Raw genomic sequence first — 20371 nt, 5'->3', positions numbered from 1 at the left:
ACAGAAACTGAGCTAATAAATGTCCTAGCAGACATAAGAGCTTGATGGATCCTTTGGAAGAAAGTTTAGGCAGGCAGTTAAAGAATAAATTCTTGGTGTGAAATAACACTGAGTAAAAACACATAAAGGGGACTAAGACTTCTTAAGGAGGTGTTTTTCTGTGCAGTCTTAGCTAATAGACCAGCTACCCTTTAACCATTTTAAAACATCTCCAAAGCCTCATCAGTCACTCTAGCATGAGCCAGACATGATGAATGATGTTGGCTTTCCATCAGGATGCACTCAAATCTGAGGTTACTTATGAAAAGCAAAGGCTGATGTTGTTTGAGGATCAGTAAAACTGTATCACAGAGAGAAAATGCTCATCCAATCAGATCACGTGCCAAATACCACAAAGTGATGACAACATGCACTCAAGTGGAGGTCACAATTACATATATCGGTGTCTATATTCATACAAATTCATATTTCTATGTATCTGCAGTGAAAGCTCCTGCTGCAGGACAGATGTGTCCCAAACTGATGTAGGAACCCAATGAGCAGGGAGTGAATCAGCTCCTGTCACCCAGAGCAGCTCTGTGATGGGCCAGTTCTGCACCTCCTCACCATGGCACACTGGGACTGGTTGCACAGGTTTACAAAATGATGCAATATATTCATGGAATAAAATCCATCTGTGGCTACTAAACACAAAATATTTCCCTCTGGGTGAAATACAGTCCAGTGGAGGGCTGGAAACATTCTGGGGAAGTATCACAGTTTTTTTACTTCACCTTCCTAATTTCTCCTGCACATCTGCTATTGACCACTTTTGGAGACAGGCTGCTGGGCTGGCTGGGTTTCTGGGTGTCCCAGTTGGAGACAAATTTGGGAGGAAACAAATTTGGGAAAAATAGGGGATACTGGACCATAAGGTCACCCCAAGACATTTGGCCTAGCTTAAACAGTTGTTTCTGCCTAAAGAGGGTAAAATCCATCGGGTGCACTTCCCATCTGGGACATCACTGCAAGCACAACCCAAGATGGGCAGAGATGATACTAAACTGGGAGAGAGGTCTTCTTGCCCCTGCCAATGTTTAATCCTCAACTTCAGTCTTTTTCTGGGGCATCCAGAAGGGCCAGAACTTCCATATCAAAGCTGATCATTGAGCAGCTTATAAATCCACCTGGATGGGACTGCATGTGAAAGGGCAGAACGACAGGAGAAAACAGCATTTCCAGCCTCTGAAGCATTGTCAAAACAGTCAGTAAAGCAGCAATGACAAGAGACTGTGCCAAAAGCCAGGTCCATGCTGGCAAAGGTACTTTGCATTATTTAACACCTTCCCCCATCTGCACCTGGAAACACAAAGGAATTGACCTTTCTTACAGCATTCAGGACTGCTGCAAGCAGGGCCCAAAGTCCAGAAAGATTTCTCTCCTTATCTCTCTCATTTTTAGTGCAACTATCATACTGCCCCATGTCCTTCTAGAAGCCCCAGCTCCTGGAGAAAGGTTATTTCCATTTTGATTTTATACAGAAACAGCCTTCTATCCTTCCTGACTTAGGAAATGAACCTGAAAGCATGACCATTCCTAACACCTTGAAAACTCATAGGGCAAATCAGATTGCTTCAAAATGTTATTCTGATTTAAAAGAACTGTACCACACAATTTTAAAATAATTTTCCCATTCTTGTGCTGGCAAGACTTTCGAGTTTTGGCACTGAAGCATGCAGGTCTAATTCAAAAACATATCAATTCAGAGAAAGGAACCTTTCTGATTCTGGAGGCTGTGAATCAAATCTGTAACACACTAGCTGGCACTAAATTAAGATTGATGTTTCTTATCATAATTAACCATCATGCAGAGACACAAAAATATATTAAATTTACAAAATAATATGAAAAATTCAGCTCTGTCAGTAAGAACTAATGACACTTTTGAACAAGCATCAGTAGGACTAAATCTTACAACGGTACTGCAGATGTCAACCCAGACCTGCAAGATCTGACTGATTCCAAGGCACTCAAGAAGAACTGCACAGTGCAGACCAGAAAATCACACTCGTTTTCAGACCAATAACCCTTCAAGTATTTTGCAAAATATTTTCAGATTCAGCACTTAAAACCCAGCCTAAACTGCATTAATTATTTCAGTTCTGCTAGCTGAAAAAACCCCAAGCCTTTCCTCTATGAATCATTTTCCTCTTAGTTAATTTAGAGCTTTAACTCATTGGAACACAGGGGACTTTTCCTATAGATGAAATAGGACACAGCCTGCTCTGTAAATTGCTACCAGGTGCATGCTACTAACCTGGGGAAATGTTCACAATTAGTCTGCCTTGCTTGACTTCACATGGAAAACAACACAAAAGTTCAGTATAAATTAACAAGAGCTGATTTGACACAGGGGCCAATTCTGCCACCTTCATTCCACTTGAGAAGAAACCCAAGCTGCAACTAACCAAATTAAAATCAGGGAATTAGCCACTAATACTGTGAGATGGAACTGGACTGACAGGTTTTCATGTCACAAAATGCATCATGTGCACCATCAGTCTTGTCCTGCACAAAACACGTGCCCAGCTGCCCTGGCATGGAAATTCAAAGTGCTGATGCATGGATACCAAATATCATCTTGCTAATGCCCATGGGTGAGAGCTGTGGAGCTCCTGGGGCTCCTGCTCACCCAGATGGGAGCTGCTACTTGCTCTTCCTCTAAAGAACTTTTCTCTGTGTGATTTGGTGGGAGACTCAATCTTTTGACCTCCAAACACAAGTAGCATTAAGAGCAGAAAAAGACTCATCCCTATTTTCATCCACCATACCAAACTCAAGAAGACACTTGCTTTACTCCTCTGATCCTGCATTATAGCCCCTTCCCAGATAAAAAAATTTGGAAACAGTTAATAAATGAGACCTTTAATAAGGTCTGGTTTGTCTAATAACAATTAACAACAGGTTACTCTGGAATTATATGCAGAACATGCTGATAATTAACATGTAATACATAAAGGCAAATAAATGAATACTCTGGGATCAGGACCCTAAGTGTGGCTGAAACGTGAACTATTAAATTTATATTCATTATGACTTGACTGTCATACTGAGTTCACTGAGCAACAACCCCCACCAGGATTTCACTGCTCAATATATTTTTATCGCTGTGCAGCTTGAGCAATATTTTTGATCAATTCCTACAATCAACGTCTGAAGGCAGCGGGCCATTATTTTTCTGCTGAAAAAAAACCCAACTTCTTTAAACCTTGTTAATCAATATGCCCAGCTTTAGTTACTGCACAGCTCACACAGCCAGCTGTGTCGATAGCAGGAGCTGGAAAGAAACTTTCAGAGCCTCTTGGTTGGCCCTGCCACCAATGTGTAACTCCTCATCAGGAGCAAATTCAGGTTAATTGCAGCAGGGTGAATTATGAGGTGCCCTCTGGTAGCTGATGCTTCTTTTCATTAGCCTGGGGACTCCAAACCCCTGGTCCTCCCTGAGATGCTCTGCTGGTAACACATCCCTGTGCAGAGCAGTGGCAGGTAAATTGTTTACTCCTGCTTGAGACGGTGGAAAATTACCGACGTGCCTTCTCAGGGTCACCTCGCTTGCTGGGAAAGTTTGGATAATTAGAGACAAGACTGTTTGCCCTTCTCCATTCTCCTGGCAGCTGCAGATGAGGCGTGTTCAGATGTCTGTGTCTCCTTCTCCCCAGTGCAGCAGCACCCCAGCTCTGCAGGTGGAGTGCTCCCTGCTACAGCCAGGACCTGCAAAGGGTGGGGCACTGCCCTCCAGAAGAGGAGGTAACTAATGAAGGGAACATAATGGGGCACCTGGATATCTCCATTAATGAGTCCTAAAAACTGCAGTCTGGAGTCATTCTCTTACTGTTAGTGTTTCTGTAATGCTGATTACTGCAGCGGCTGGGCGTTTAATTACCCAAAAATGAGAACAAAATCAAACTGGGGAGAACAAAATGTCACAGTGCTGCAAGTTGCCCTGTCAATCACCAGGCTCCACCTGATTTCAAGCACAGGAAACACCAAAGCTGGCACTGTTGAGGCAGGAAAAACGCTGCTGAATGAAAGGATGGTTGTTCCATGAAGGTGGAAAAAAAGAAAAGCACCTGGATGTGATGCCAAATCTCCTGAGAACGCTGTTTCTGCAGGCAGGGAGGATGGATGGGCCAACTCACTGTGGCTGTGAGGCAAGGAAACGTGATATGGGAAGGTGGACAAAGGGAGATTGTGGAGTGATTCATGCCAGGACCTGAGGGAGAATGAAGCCCTGCACTTTGGATGGAAGCGTGAATGTCAGAGACAGGACTTGATGGTTCTTAACCTGTTTTAATGCCCCTACCTGACTCGCTTTTCTAGTGTATTCCACATTTAAAAATACACCACATCTGCAGGTGAGCATGCTTGAAAAATACCAAAACACCCCTTCTCCCTCTCTCCTTCTTTAAGCAAGGCAAACACACTTTTGTACACTATTATTTCCTCTGCAAGGAGCAGAGGCTGCAGACAGCATGTCCTGTTCATCCTGCTCTCACAGAGGAAATTAATGAGGACAAGTTTCCAAAGGATACTCATTGCTTTTCCTCTACTCTAGATCAATGCTGGGGGTGGAGGAGATGGACAGACTGGCAGCACAATCCTGCAGGTTGACTTTCCCTGGGAAAACCAGTGTGGCAGCAGATTCTTGGAGCGTTCAAAGCAGGTACTGAGGTTTTCCCATTAGTCAGTTTTTTTAAACCTGGTCTCCCCCTTAGGCAGATTCATGTTCCCTGTGCTTGAACTTCTCAAAGCAGAACAGATCAATAAAAATTATGTTTTTCATTGTCTGATCTGCAGTTGCTGTTTCAGGTGCCACAGCTGCCACTAGAAATGTCTTTGCAGCTACATCTGGGAGAGATTTTCTTCCACAAGCGAATTTTTAGGACACAATATCCCATAATTACTCAGTTCACTATTCTGCTAAATAATCTGTCAGAGCATGAAAAAACTCTTCAGTGTGTTCAAGGGCTAGAGGAAGCAGTTTATCTTGCTTTAAGTTACATTTACACGTTCTGCCAATCCCTGTAGTACATAATGAACACGGCTCTGAGTCATGGAAGAATTGAAGGCACTTTTGGTAATTAAAGGTAATTCATTTAACCAGATATGGTTAAAAGTCTCTCTGGTCAAATGGGGATTAACACAGATACTAAATTTAATACACCTGAAAGGCAGAAACAAAAAGTTCTTACTGTCATGTCATTCCAAACACACAATATTGATTAATAAATGCAAACAAGTATCATTTTGCATGTAATGTATTTAGTGATAGCTCTCAGTTCAGTAAATTACATATTTATTGGTTTCATTGTAAAAAACATGTATTTGTTTAAATACTGCTGCTTCCTCTTAAGCCTTTTGGGTTTTTTTTTAAATAATTGTAAGCAAATATAAGATATCATCACTGAGATTAATTATAAAAATGAAATGGTCCAGTGAGCTGGAATACAAGGAATAATTTCCCATGGAAATTGTTGATTTAGGAGTTTTCATCATAGTGATGAAATGGATCAATATGGAAACAGATTCATTGTTACATTAAACCTATTTCAAAACCTTAGTGTTCCCTGGAATACAGAAAGGTGCAGCAGGTATTTCCAAAGAGCATGGATGTGTGTTTTCCTGAGCTCATACTCCAGCTGGGAGAATCCAAGTGATCCCTGGGGTATACAGCCCCATCCTCACACTGCCCAGTCCCACCCCAGTCCCAGGCACACACACATTTTTAGGGAAACACTTCAGGAGCCCTCTGGAACCATCCTTAGAGGGAATAAGCAGCACAGAGCTTCAGTGGGGTCTGACAGCTGCCCTAGGACCAGGAATCCACTGGATCTGCCCTCAGGGATCAGCTCCAGCTTAAGAGAAGACAAATATCCAGCAGGATATGAGTTCTGCAATAACTGGGTTTATTTTAAACAGGCAAGGCAGGCTCTGGGTAGTTTTTCTGCAGAACCACCAGTTTTTCCTCCACATAGTTCTGCCTCTGAGGAGGATTCCTGCCTCCACTCAGGTGCTGACCACTCAGTCCCACCACATACCACCCCTTTCCCAATCCCATACAAGCTAACAAGGGTCTGCACTGGGCTCTTTCCCAAAACCAGACAGCACAGTGGAGTGACAAGGTGATTTACCTAAATTACTCAGATTTCTGACTGTGGTTTGACACATGGTGTAACCCCATCCCTTGCAAAGTCAGATCAGACTCTTTATTTTTTGTAAAGCCAGCTCACTACAAGCAAAAATTTTGCCTCCTTGCAGAGACTGTTTTCAGGTGTTATTCTGGGCTAGAACACAGACAAATGAAAATCCCAGTGCGAAGGTTAATGCAGAAATCCTCCTGAGGGAGTAACATAAAACAATGTGCATTTCCGCCAGCAGGCCGTTTAAAAGATGTCATGCACACAGATGCCATTCTCTTCTGCTCAGAGACACTGTAGCTGTGACCAGTGAGCCATACTGGGCAGAAAGAGCACTCCCAATGGCACAGAAGATGAAGGATTTGCTTCTACAGAAGGATCTCTGGTGACACAGCATCTCCATCTTATGACAGCTGCTGGCCTCCCACAGTCCCAGCTGATGTTGGGCAAGACTCGTTAATATTCAAACCTCAGCAGAAGGAAAACACACACAAACCACACACACCCCAGCAGAGAGCACAGTACCTAAAATTGCCACCACCTCGTCGTCCTGGATGACTTCCAAGGATCCTGAGACCACAAAGCAGAGAGCATCAACGCTTTCCCCAGCGTGGTAGATGAGGTCCCCTGGGGCACAATGGATGGTCTGGAACTCCACGGCCAGGGCTCGCAGGCAGCCGTCGCTGGCCAGCCGGAAGGCAGGGTGCTCGTTGAAAACTTTCCGGTTCAGGTGCACACAGATGTCTGCTCTCATGTCCTTTGGGCAGATGGAGAGGACCTGGATAAATGAAAAGATGGGAAAGCAATCAGATGGGGATGTGACACCAAGGCCACCGGTGTATGAAATAACCGGATGGATGGGTCTGAAGATGTGCCTGGTGAGGGGGGATCTTGAAATCCACCCATCCATCCATCCATCCAAACATCCATCCATCCATCCTCCATCCATCTATCCATCCACCATCCATCCATCCATCATCCATCATCCATCATCCATCCATCCACCATCCATCCATCCATCCATCATCCATCCGTCCATCATCCATCCATCCATCCATCCATCCATCCTCCATCCATCCTCCATCCATCCATCCATCCATCATCCATCCATCCATCCATCCATCCATCCATCCATCCATCATTCATCCATCCATCCATCATCCATCCATCCATCCATCCATCCATCATCCATCCATCCTCCATCCATCCATCCATCCATCCATCCATCCATCCTCCATCCATCCTCCATCCATCCATCCATCCATCCATCCATCATCCATCCATCTATCCATCCACCATCCATCCATCCATCCATCATCCATCCGTCCATCATCCATCCATCCATCCATCCATCCATCCATCCATCCTCCATCCATCCTCCATCCATCCATCCATCCATCCATCATCCATCCATCTATCCATCCACCATCCATCCATCCACCATCCATCCGTCCATCATCCATCCATCCATCCATCCATCCATCCATCCATCATCCATCCATCCATCCATCCATCCATCCATCATCCATCCATCCATCCATCATCCATCCATCCATCCATCCATCCATCCATCCATCATCCATCCATCATCCATCCATCCATCATTCATCCATCCATCCATCCATCCATCCATCCATCCCACATCCATCCATCATCCATCCATCCATCATCCATCCATCCAGTTTCTGGTGGGAGTTTTATCCTGATTTGGGGTAGTCTTTTTCTACCCATCTACTTCTTTCACTTTGTCTGGAAGGGTGATGTGGAAGACAGGACTGTTCCATTGCACTCTGCTCACTCCTAACAGTTTTCACACTCATTTTCCAGAATTGCTGGTGGAAAGGCTCTGTCCTGTCTGTGGGTGTCCCTCCAGACCTGGTGCCCAGACTATCTGCCTGCTGCTGTGCTCATTCCCGGCAGGAGCACAGAACAGACACGCAGAGTCGAATGGACAGGACATGCAAAGACAGACCATCCTCAACAGAAAAACACCACATTTTGTACACACTCAGAAAACCCAGCTTTCAGAAGTCTTGATGTAGGTGACCTCTTACCAACACATGTCCAAACACACCCAGGGCTCAGTTTCAGTGAGATATACAAGGAATTACCTGCCCAGGAGGGTTTACAGACTAGAAAATCTAAAGAGATTGGAGGAAAAACTGGAAGTGTAATGAAACCTCACGAAACGTAAAGGTGAGTGAAGAACTGTCCATTATGAAGATATGTTCATTGTAGATCAATTAAATAAGACCTTCAACTAGTTTCTTACCTTAAATAGCTTTCCCTATTGAAACAGTAACACAAATACACCTGAAGAAAGAAAGAAAATGAAAACCTGTGGGTCTTGTTGGGTTTGTAAACTGTTTAATATGTGTTTAATATTTGCACACTCTCCTAAACACACTAACTTCCTTATAGCCCCAAAATGCAAAGCAGCTAATTGCACTGAGAAACATATAAAGCCTTTTAATGTTTTTCTAGGATAAATGATAGAAAAGAGCATGAGACTAAGAGCACCCTGGAAGTCTCATATCAAAAGAGTGCAGATCAATATTACTGATTAATTTCTCATCATATGGAATTAATCTGGCAGCTAGCTCTGCAGACAAAGCAGGAGACAGGGACACTGGGTTAATGAGCTGACTATCATGGAATAATAGCAGAGGGAGACTCTGGTAACCCTGACTAAGCTTTGAGGCAAATGGTCAAGTTAATGAACTCAAGCCACAATTTTAATTTATGTTTAATGCAGGAGAGGTGTAAAACAAATTACTGCAAAGCATTCCTAAAGCTCCTAAAGTATAGAGTGTGAAAAGAATAAATAACTTCTACTTTAATAATAATATTTATTTTTTTTTCTTATTTAGATAGATCAAAGTTCCTTTGGGATCAAAGACATAGTGAATGTAGAAAGGTGAAATAGAAGTTATTTTCCCATTCTCTGTATTATGACAGTGTGGGGTGAGAAGGGGCTAGTGTACCCATCTGCACTAACCTCTTCCACTCCAAATGTTCTCATCAATCCCATAATACCTGGTGAAATTATAGCCCAGAAGTTCTTGACTTAACGTTTCCAAATGCTACAGGGTATTTGTTCCAATGGACAGCTACTCTCTCTTTTAAAACATGTGTTGTTTCTGAACTGATTTATGATCTTGTTGATAAAAGACCTGCAATAATCATAAATCTCTTCCACATGTAAGTGTTCACAGAATATGACCAGGACACCTCTCAATCTTGAAAAAATAAGAGAAATAGGAGATGTTTTTTCTGCCTAACACTACAAAGCACAGGCTCTCATTGGAAACTTCCCCCTGCATGAGGTTTTCTCACCTAAAACCAGCTTCCCAGAGCTACTAGATAATTACTTTCTATTTTAACAAATTTAACTCAGAGTAAGTCAATTTGGGTTAATGATATTTTTCTGTAACAAAATGTTGTACAGAAAACATTTAAATCCCCTGCATAAGTACATTTTATCATAAAAAATAGTAAATAAACACATTTGACAAAGCATATTCTCTGTAAGCCATCATTTGCATTAGTATTAGTATCTTGTGTGAGTCACTGTAGACTATATTCTGTATCACATTTCCATAACTTAGTAGGGGCAAATGTCAATTTTACAAACATCTATTTACTTGAGTCATTCCATTTACCAGCAGAAATACAGGCACACCTTAGTTTCTCAGTTAAAAAAAAAATTACTTTCGAGAGTGATTGTTTCACCTCGGCCTTACTTGACAAACAGAAAGTTTGTCTTTATTACAATAAAACAGAAACATGCCATCTTTCTTCATCTCAATACTAACTTAAGCAGAAAAATTCTGCTTTCTTTCCTACCATGATTGATGATTTTTAACATTTTTATCTACTCTTGGGCCTGAATCATGGTTATAAGTTTTTTCATCTCCCTTTAATACTTTCAGAAATTTAAGTGCTTTTGACTTAACAAGGCCACGAGCTAGGAATTCTCAAGCATTACTCTTAAGAAAAATGTCTGTGATCATACATGACTGATTACCAAATTTTAGCTTTTGAGCTTCCAAACTGCAGGAAAAAAATTGGTTAAACTGTTGCAGAGGTTGTTCCTGTAAGATTCTGAGATGTTCCAGGACCCTTTGTTTGGAATGTAAAATATTTGCATCTCTGGAGAATAAAAGCCACTTGGATGGAAAGCAGCATACCATTTCCTCACAAACATGGACTTAAATACAGACTATTAAAAGTGAACACTCAAAAAATTACTCTTTTTATAGACACAAGCAGCATACCTATCATAACACACTGTAATATGAAGAGACAGAAAAAAAGATCCATTGCACAGAGAAAAGCCAATCTTAGAAAGCATAATTCAGGAATTTTCTGATGTCATGATAAAGTGATTCTCCTAATGACAAATCACTGTACAAAGATATATGGAGATATCCACTGTCAATAATATCAGCAGTAAATGAGTAATGATCTAAGAGTTAGCCAGGATAAAATATGCTTAATTTCAATTCTCTTGCCTGCTACATAGGCATTGAGAACAGAGAATGAAAAAGATGACAAGTAAAACAAATATTTAATATTAGAAGATTTGGCAAGGCATTGCTGACTGCTGTAGATAAATGTAGATATAGATAGGGAAAAAAGAGAACAAAGATAAATAATTGCAGCATTCAGCTATGTGTTTACTACATGCTCTTCAAATGAGCACTTCAAATTCAGACTAATATTTGCCTGAAAACGACCCTTTACTGATACTAGAAGACTTTGGACATTCTTATTGTGAATTGCTCTCACTGACACCTCAGCATTTTTAAGGCAGCATGCAACAAAAGAAATACAACCTAGCAGCACCATGGCTGTCCCTGAGTCCATATTGTGTACAAATGCACACATCTGGGTGCAAAAATGAAAATTTTGGTTAAGGGAGAGGATGCCCTGCCATGTTCAGTCAATCTTTTCACTGTGGAGGAAATGCCTCCAACCCATCCTGGTAACAGAACCGAAGCTCAGCTGGGACATTGGTTCTGCCCTGTGTGGTTTTTTGGCAGTGCAGCAAAAAACACCAAGACAAATTTCTTAAGAGGAGATTTTCTCAGAGATTCTGTGTCCTTTTGCAGTGAAACAGGCAGCTGGAAAGGCAGGCAGGGTATTCAGGTCGCTGATGGCAATGCTATCCCTAAGTGAGGGGTTTGGAGCACTCGGAGGGGGCAGCTGCTTGTGCTGCTACAGAATTTGCTCTGTAATAAATCTGCAGCCACAGACTTTGCAGCCAGCTCTCCCCTACATGTCCAGGCAGCATGAAAGAACAGAACCTGCTACATATCAGTGCAAAATCAGAGGAGAAAGCTGAATTCTACTCAAAGGAGAATCTTTGCTGGCTGTACCAACTCTGATTTTACCAGCAAAGAGGCAAGGCTCCCTGAAGAGCACACAGGTATTCACAAAGACCTGACCCACTACAAAGCTGAGGGAGGAGAAAGGAAAGCACAGAATAGTATTTATCACCTCCCCTCTTTGCACAGGAAACTGAATCTCCTCAAAGTCAGTGTAAGACAATTGCTGAGCTCTGGCATCACCACCCAGCACCCAGCTGATACAGACCCCAGCACAACTCCCAAAGCAAAGACTCAGCAGCACCAACATCTCCAGATAACCTCATATGGGGAATGCTGACAGTGAGAGAACGGCCTGTGGTTGCTGCTAGAGATTGGCAAAGGCAGGAACCAGCTCTGGAAGGCCCACAGGGAATTGGCACAGAACAACTCACAGTCTTTTCAGCTCAAGATCTGTAGGGGTGGGGAATTAAACTCCCCAGGAGGTTCCATCTGATTTTTTTAACTCTCTCATCCATTTCCTCAGCATGTTCAGGCATTTCAAGATAAGCTTCCTGAACAGCTCAAAGAGCTCTACAGGGAGCAGAGATTATAAAAAATTCAAACAAAAGCACATGAATCAAAACAAAAAACTGCACAGATTAAGAGTGTGTCCAAATAATATATTTTAGGATGGTTTTACAGGTTTAAGTGATTGTTAAAAAATCTTCTCCAGATGGAAAACACTACAGGATGGCTTTAGGAGGCATTATAGAATATGTTAAGACTTGTCAACAAAAAGGCAAAGACCAGGGAATCACAAACATTTCAGCACACAGGATTCCCACATTTTGGGGGTTGTAGGTAGGAAAAGTATTGACTGATAACCAAGCCAAGAGCTTTGACATTCTGTGGTGTAATAACTAGGACTGACTGTTTCCTAAATGAATAACTGTAACAAATACCAGAGATACTAAAAATGCCAGCTTTGAAAATAAAGAAAATAAACTCTTCCAACCTCAAACCCATAAGAGACCACAGATAGGTATTTTTATTTTGTGGAGAAAGGCCATTCTGGGCTTTCAGACATATTCAGCAGTCAGAATCAGGATCACTTCTTTTCAAAAAACCCACAATACTCACTAGGCAGCTGAACAAGTTACTCAGATTTTTAGAAAGATTTGGCTCATTTGAGTATGGAATTCTTTATCAGGCCTGGCTAAAAGTGTTACATTTGGCACTGGATGGAGGCCAAAGAGACAAAGGTAAGAAACCAGCTGATTGGCAAATCACAGCATTTTTCTGTTACAATAAATAGAAAATTTTGTAAGGATCTCAAAGATGATGTATGGAGCTGAGCAGTAATTAACCCTGCAGGCATTAGGGTAGTCTTTAACACATCACTGAGTATCTTGGCACTAAGAACTGAATTTCAGCAGCAATGGTGTGCTCTGCTTTAATTGCAGTAAGATCCAAGGTCACTTGGATTTAAATGTTCTGAAATCGAGATCTGAAAATCACATCTAAGTTGAGTTTGGCTCGTTCTCTTATTACTAATAGATGAGCTGAACCAGTGATTAAAATGGGCAGATTTAGTGGCATCATAACAAATTTAATTTGTTTTTTTAACTAAGCAACCTGCTAGAGACATTAAAAAAATCCCTAGAAATTTGCTGTAGAGTGCATTAAATTCAGTTTTTTCAACACAGATAGAATCTGGCTAAGGGTTTGGAAATCAGGGCAAGATGAGAAGCAGTAACATGTCTTTTAAGGAATCAAGTTGTTAACCAGCACAGGGGCTACTGGTCTGTCTAATGCACTAAGTGGCACACTAATAATGTCCACAGATGACCCCAAGAGTAGACCCCAGGTTGCTAAAGGTTGCATATTTAAAGGTTTCATTGTTTTCAGTTTTGTTATCATATCTACAGCAAGCAAAATTATTGCACAGCCTTCTAATGGAGCAAGAGATAGCATACTACTGGGAAATCCACCCTTTAAAAACAACTTTTTGGATAAAACAAGAAAAAGAAACATCAGAAAGAATGTGTCATATATAAAAGAATTTCTCGAGTCACAACAGTTCCTGGCACTTAAGGTCACTTTGGAAGAATGGAATTGTTCAGTGCACTATTTTATTTTGTGCTTCTTCTGGAGGAGGCTTCATTTTCTCACATGCAGCATTACGTAAAGACTCTCAAGGAAATGAAGGATGAAAACAGATGTGGAGAAGACCTTCCCTGAGATGTGGTCTGGAACTGAGAGCCCCTTTGTCTGCTCCACCCCTTTGGTGGCAGTGCTCAGGAAATCCAGGCCCATCCACTCAGGGACTTATTCCCACAGGAGTTAAGCTCGTGAGCTGCTCCACAGCCCTGGCATCTCCTGGAGCATGACAAATTCACCATTTATTCAGTATTAATCCCAAGATATTACATCCAAGAGGCAGAGGTAACTGTGAGTACTCCTTCCTGTCCTGCAGAGTACGAACAGGAGGCAAACAATCCATAAAGGGGAAACAGAAAGCCCCACAGGTCCTGCCTGTGGACCCATGGGAAGGACTGTAAGATCTTGAGCATCTCTCCTGCATCCTGCCCTCCAGAGATCCATGGATTCCAGCTGTACCTGTTCCTGGCTCAGCTGTGTGAGGTGAGGCACAACTTCCTGTTCACCTCATCCCGATCTGCAAGGAACGACCAGAAACCTCTACAGCTAAACAAAAATACTTGTCTAAAGGATTTCTACCTGCCCCTTCCAGCAGGGAACTGTGTGCAGTCACACTGTCACAGCCAATGTTGTGGAAGTTCTCTTTGGCCACGAAGCTTGGCAGCCTTCTACTGCTGGTCATCCAAAAGGAAATCCAGCCAGCACTTATGGACACCTCAATGTGATGGGAGCATGGCAGGAATGGCAGCCCAATTCCTCTTTGTTGTCTCAGGGGATCACTAATTATTTCTACAGCTCTTGAAGCTCTTATTAACAGCAAACATGAATAAGCTGCACTGTCCTCATGTAGATTAATGTTTAATGAAGTTACAACCTGTGTCTGTTTACCATAAAGCCATCTCCTTTATGAAAGCTTAGTGGGCCAGCAGCGAACAATTTTAATACTGTGCTATGTTCCTGTGATTTCTATTTCAGTCAGTGCAATATGGAATTGGCTTTCATTATCCCAACTGCCATTGATGTTCAGATTGAAAAGAAGTAAAATGACTTTTTTTCATTCAATCTATGGCTTTTCTGAAGGAAACTACTGTTAAACATGACAGACATTTATTTAATTGCTTTCTGAGCAAATTGTAAGCCATACAACAGCACACGGGTCAAGATGAAAAAAATCTTTGGGTTTTACAGACATTTCAGAGTGTTATCATTAGATAAGACCTTGAGACATTTGCATGTTAGTTAATGGTTGTTCTGCTTTCCTGGATAATGACCTATTTCTTACAGAACAGCTAATATCTATAAATTTCTAGTTTGCTGCCTGGATATTTTAATAAAAACTAAGATACTTGAATTCAGTGTGTTTCATATATCAAATTATTACTGCAAAGATTTTTTATAATCTACTTTAAAATGGTCATTTAAGAAAAATGAAAGAAAGTACTGCCTCTTTTTTACCTCTCAGGAAAAATGCATGAATGCATTTAATGCATAAAGACTTTTCAGTTTTGCCATGTTTTTAATAACCCTGTTCGTTATTAGACGAGTAACCCCAAAATCTGCATCACTAAACATAAAAAATAAATTTAAAAAAGCAAAAAATTCCATTTTGTTTGAGCCACAGTTACACCAGGATGTAAGTGTCCATGTATTACATATCTCATCCCAGCTGTCAGAGCAGGTCTCTCATGTTTAAGTGATTTAAGATTATGGATCAGAGGCCACTTGCTTCCCCTTAGGTAATAATAATAAATATGCTAATGCTTTTAGTGTCATTGTTAATTCCTTGTTTGTGAGCACTCAGAGACAGGCTGAAGCAATGTGGTCTGAAGGCAGGATTTGAAGATGAGTTATTCCCAAGGAGATCAGGGAAGCCAAAATTCTGAGCTTAAAGCACCGTCACTTTGCAGTGTGGGAGACCAAGTCCTCTTCCACATACAAGGAAAACACACAGGTTTTAAATTCTGTTCAGGACATCTTGCTGCACAGGCAGCAAAGACTAGATCTTCACTCAACCTCTTCCACTCTAACTTCTACTTTGCCTTCAGTTCTCATGTAAGGACTCATCAGTCTTGGTCAAGATCTTCTTTGGAACTACACACTGAATGTGTCATTCAGGGATAAATATTTGAGGCAACAAATCAACACACATGAAGTGGTCATAATTCCAATCAAGTTTTAAACTTGTATTTTGATTTCAAGGATATTAACTTAAAATCTTTAGTTATCAAAGAAACACGTGTTAACTCTTGTTCCATCAATGCTAGGATCGTTCAACAGCATAGAAATCTCCTGCAATAATTATATAAAAAACCTCATTTTTCCTTCTTGTGTAAATTTGGGGTTCAAAACAAAGCCATTTCAACATGCTGAGTGGCTGAATGAAATGTATTACAAATCTGGGGCAAATGATGTTGCAAAACACACTCCAGTGTAACAAAGGAGATATATTTGGAACAATTTAGGATGTAATAGAGTATATTAGGTTGAAAAACATCCTTGGATGATGAAAACTGTCTGATCTGTCTGATGGAAAGTGAAAAGCTGAAATTCCTCAATAATTATCCTGTGTCGTGAGCACATGTGTGTTTTGCAGGATAATAAGAAGCTTAATGAAAAGTTCATAAAAATTAAGGGAAATGGGAAATCATATGATGAAAATATATCCTCAGATAAATACAGATATAACAGACTGCTCAGAATGTCATTACTGGAGCTTTGAAAATGAAACTGGCAGAAAGGTCAGGTCCAGGCTGTCAGACAAAGCAGTGCAGAGAAGCAATGCAAGACCTGGAACAACAATCCACTCTTCCAAGCTGGAGCACTGTCTGGACTCAGCAGCTCAGCTGCAGGTGCAGTGCATCCCATTAGCCTCCCCTGAACCCACAAAAATAAATCTGACATGACACTGGGTACCTTGGGGGTCCCTCTGCTCCCATCCTCTTGCTGCTCTAGGTTTGGTGCAGATGGATGCAATTTATCTGCAGAGGGTCCTACAGCAAGGCTTGAAGGGTTAGTGAAGGACCTGAGGCAAGAGAAACCACCCACCCTAAATGACCAATCTCTAAGACTGCACTGCTGTTTCTATGACTTTTCAGCTGGAATTTACAACCATTTCTCATTTGTCCACCTTCCTGAATGGAGACCAATGTAAGACTGGCTGCAACACAGCTTTCCAAGTTTTTGCTAAAGCCAAGGTTTTTGCAGCAGAAAGCGAACTTGCCTTATCCTTGCCCTGGTACAGACACTGGGATGTTCTGTGCAGGCACTACAGGCCACTGGAGCTGTTGCTTTTGCAGACTTGCAGGCTGTAAGGGACACAGAATACCAAAATATCCAACCCAGTGCTCAAGTCCTTACATTTCTCTTGTCTGTTTTTCTGTACCGTGGGTTTTTCTGGGTAGCTCGAATAGCTGCAACTACTGATGTCCAGATGCAGAGGTTCCTGAAATCCTTACACTGTTTTAAATTTGGTTTGGATCCAGGGCTACGTTAAGGCAAGTCTTCACCAAGGGAAAATTGTTAAAACCTAAGTCACAGATTTTACAGGTAAATTAATTATCTAGCTAAGCAGCCACTCCATCTTACAGACCAGAGAACAATGCTTGCCATGAGTCAGAGATTATGGCTCCAACTGTGTTTTTATAATCTATAAAAGGGGACATGCGGAAACTATGGTAGGAAATTTCAGTAATTAAAGCAGAGGTTCTCCTAATTAACTGCAAAGCATCATTAAAATCTAATGAAACTGCAGTGGAGTAACACAGAATTCTGGCTTAACTGCAAGGAGATAAATGCGAATGGCAGCTGAATTTTCATGTAGTTTGAAGTTTATACAATAGGACTGAATGCATTTACAGTAGTTTAGAGCAGAAAAGCTCGCTTCTAACATGTGTGAATCAGGATTAGGAAGTTAGGGTATTAGTGCATAAGAAGTTAACATATTAAAGAATGTGGCATACTGAAGCACAAGAATTAAAGAAATAAAGATTTTTGCTATTTAAAGCAGTTGCATTTGTGGTGGTAAACTGAATTTCACAGAAGATGATAAATAAGAGAACTGGTGTTGCATCAGCATGATGTAAGACTAAATTTTTCAGTGGAGAGAATTCATCCTGGTCCACCTGAACAATCTGCATCACCCTCCCATATTTCACCAGAGATTCACATGAAGAAAGAACTTTAAAGCTCTGCAAGCACATTTCAGGAGTCATCTGTCATCTGTCGTGGTTCTTCCCTAACTCCTCTGGACTCTTGGTCTTGAAGTTCATAGGAGGAAAATCATGGATTCTGGAGCTTTAAGGCCTAATTTAAGCTGATGTGTACCAGGCCCACAGGAGCCACAGGAGCATCACTGATGTTCACTGAACAAAAATCTGTCTCTAAAACTGTTTTATCGTGCCTTATGCTCAAGGCATTGCAGGTGGAACTCTTTCCCTCCTCTGACTTCAGCTCTGGAATATCCAAGGCTGGACAGACTCACTGCACATGCAATGCAGAGAGTTCTTGAGGACAAGGCATGAGGTCACTCCTGAACCTGAATCACTTTCCAAAGATGACCTTAAATCAGCTTTTGAAGAAACCTAAATGACCAGTTCCTTCTGAGAGCTAAAGTCCTGTAGGACTTCCACCCTGGCACAGATGCCAACAGCATCACATTCTCTGCATCTCCCTACCAAAGGCTTGAAGTGCCAGTCCAGAGATTTGAGCTCAGAGAGATCAATCTCTACTGCCATTAAATCTTATCCTAATTATGCTGATGGATATGCTGACGTCCTGGGCATCAGCAAAAGGTCCAAGCCAATCAAACTCATTTAATTGCAATGCACAGATGCCAATAGTTCTCAGGATAATACAGCTGTAGTTTAGACATCAAATTATGCTATTGGGCTAATTTGAAGACCAATTTCCCATTGCTTTCAATAGTTAAGTACATTAAAATTATTTATTATTTAGACAAATTAAGACTGGAAAGCAGAAGACATTCACCACAATGAAAAATAAAGGCATACATTCAAAGCAGCAAAACTACATTTTTAAAACAACCAGGTTTTTTTCCAGACACACATAATAAAGGCGTAGCAAGCAGTTAAAAATTTGTTAGCAAATTGTAAGCTGCTATACAGCCCACTTTCTAAGAAAGCACAGAATGGACACCAACTCTTGCTATCTAAAATGTCAGGTACCTTTTCAGTGTCAATTCCTTTAGACATGGACCAGGTTGAGACAATGTAATCCATGACTCTTTCACTAAGGCCTTTTGGGACTTGATATAGTTTTAGGAAATCCCTCACGTTGTTCAGCATCTCGTGGTACCGGTTGGTGTTGGCATACATTTGCTGGAAAATGGTGGTGACGTTTCCAAAAATAGTTGCATAAAGAAGAGCTGGAAAACAAAAAATTAAAAATGAAAATAAATATGTATGCTCTAGTAAATGCTAATCATAATTTAAGGGTAATGTTAGAGAATTTTATGGTTTACATTCTTACATTAGGCATTACAGACTTTTCAGAAAAGAGAAATATTCTGGTCTCTCATAACACCAGTGTGCTGCACTACTTCTGTTTTTGACATTATCAAATACACAGAAATATGCCTGTCATTTTTAATAATCTTTGCTCAGAGGTACTTTATAGCAGAATTCAGCTATGCATTTCCATATAGCTTTTTAAAAAAACCCAAAAACTGCAGCCTAAAAATGGTAAGAAATGAGCCACTGTGAAAGGAAAAAAATGCCTTCCATCACTCAGTGCATAATGTCTTCCCTCTACACAACCCATTTCTACCTCATTCCAGAAACATCACTTTGTTTCCCACCAATTTACTGCTGTACATCACACCCCTATGAGAGGTGGCATTTTTAAAGAAACACGGTGCTCTCCTAAAACCTATCTAATAGAAGAACTGTACTTCCATTTCACAGTGTTTTTTATATGTCCAGGTAGAAATCCGATGTCAGAGTTCATCACAAACACTGGATCATACCAAACAAGGTCACACAATGTGTAGCACAAATGTGCACAAGATTTCTGTTCAAGAAAACACAGCAGAATAACAGTCTGTGTGATGTTGCAAGGGCAGGTTTTTCCCTTGCTTTTCTGATTGCTGCATCATATCTGCAAGATATAAAAAGATTTTCTATACCTCTCTCTCTCCATTCAGACATATATCAATACTTAAGAGTACAAGTATATGGATTACAAAAAAGTTTAGAGGGATGAATGCCACGTGACTTTTTTATTTCTTTAGCTTTCTCTGCTTTTTTGGACTTCTGAAGCGGGACAAACCTGATGAAATATCACTTCTCTTAAGTGCAACATTCCTCATCCTTCTGAACAGCTTCTGATTTATCATGCACTCATCTCATCAGGTATGTGAGGGCACAAATATCTCTGATGTTAGATGCTACTGTAAATCCTTATAAATGTATAGAGAAGCCCTAATTACCCCCAAAATGCTGTCTTCCACAACCTGTAACCACAGTTAGACTGCATCTGCAAATCCAGTTCCTACAACCCAACTGGCCATGCAGACCTACCCAGAGGACAGAGGCTGACTGAAAATGTGCCCTGTAAGACTTGAACAAGGAGATTCAAGTCTGAGAGCTGCCAGCTTGGAAACAGCTAAGAATGCCATGGTGAAAACAGCCTGTCTGAAGCAGCTGGCACCTATTACCTCCTCTTGGCAGAGAGGATTTGTCAAAAAATATATGGCCAGAGAAGAAA

The 20371-nt window shown here is 41.1% G+C and overlaps 1 protein-coding gene across 1 annotated transcript in view; it reads right to left on the bottom strand.

Moving 5' to 3' along the window:
• The window catches only part of KCNH5 (potassium voltage-gated channel subfamily H member 5), a 150685-nt gene that overhangs the window by 33861 nt on the left and 96453 nt on the right, over positions 1-20371 (bottom strand). Inside the window, exons 8-9 of the mRNA XM_086892412.1 lie at positions 18832-19031; positions 6702-6954 (exon numbers count right to left, since the gene is read on the bottom strand). Of these exons, the coding sequence (XP_086748538.1) occupies positions 6702-6954; positions 18832-19031 (453 nt within the window). The remainder of the gene's footprint in view (positions 1-6701; positions 6955-18831; positions 19032-20371) is intronic.

This window comes from Cyanistes caeruleus, chromosome 6, assembly GCF_971803275.1.
Source record: "Cyanistes caeruleus chromosome 6, bCyaCae1.hap1.1, whole genome shotgun sequence".
Lineage (NCBI taxonomy): Eukaryota > Metazoa > Chordata > Aves > Passeriformes > Paridae > Cyanistes > Cyanistes caeruleus.
The sequence above is the reverse complement of the archived record's forward strand: the minus strand, read 5'-3'. Positions and strand labels throughout refer to the sequence as shown.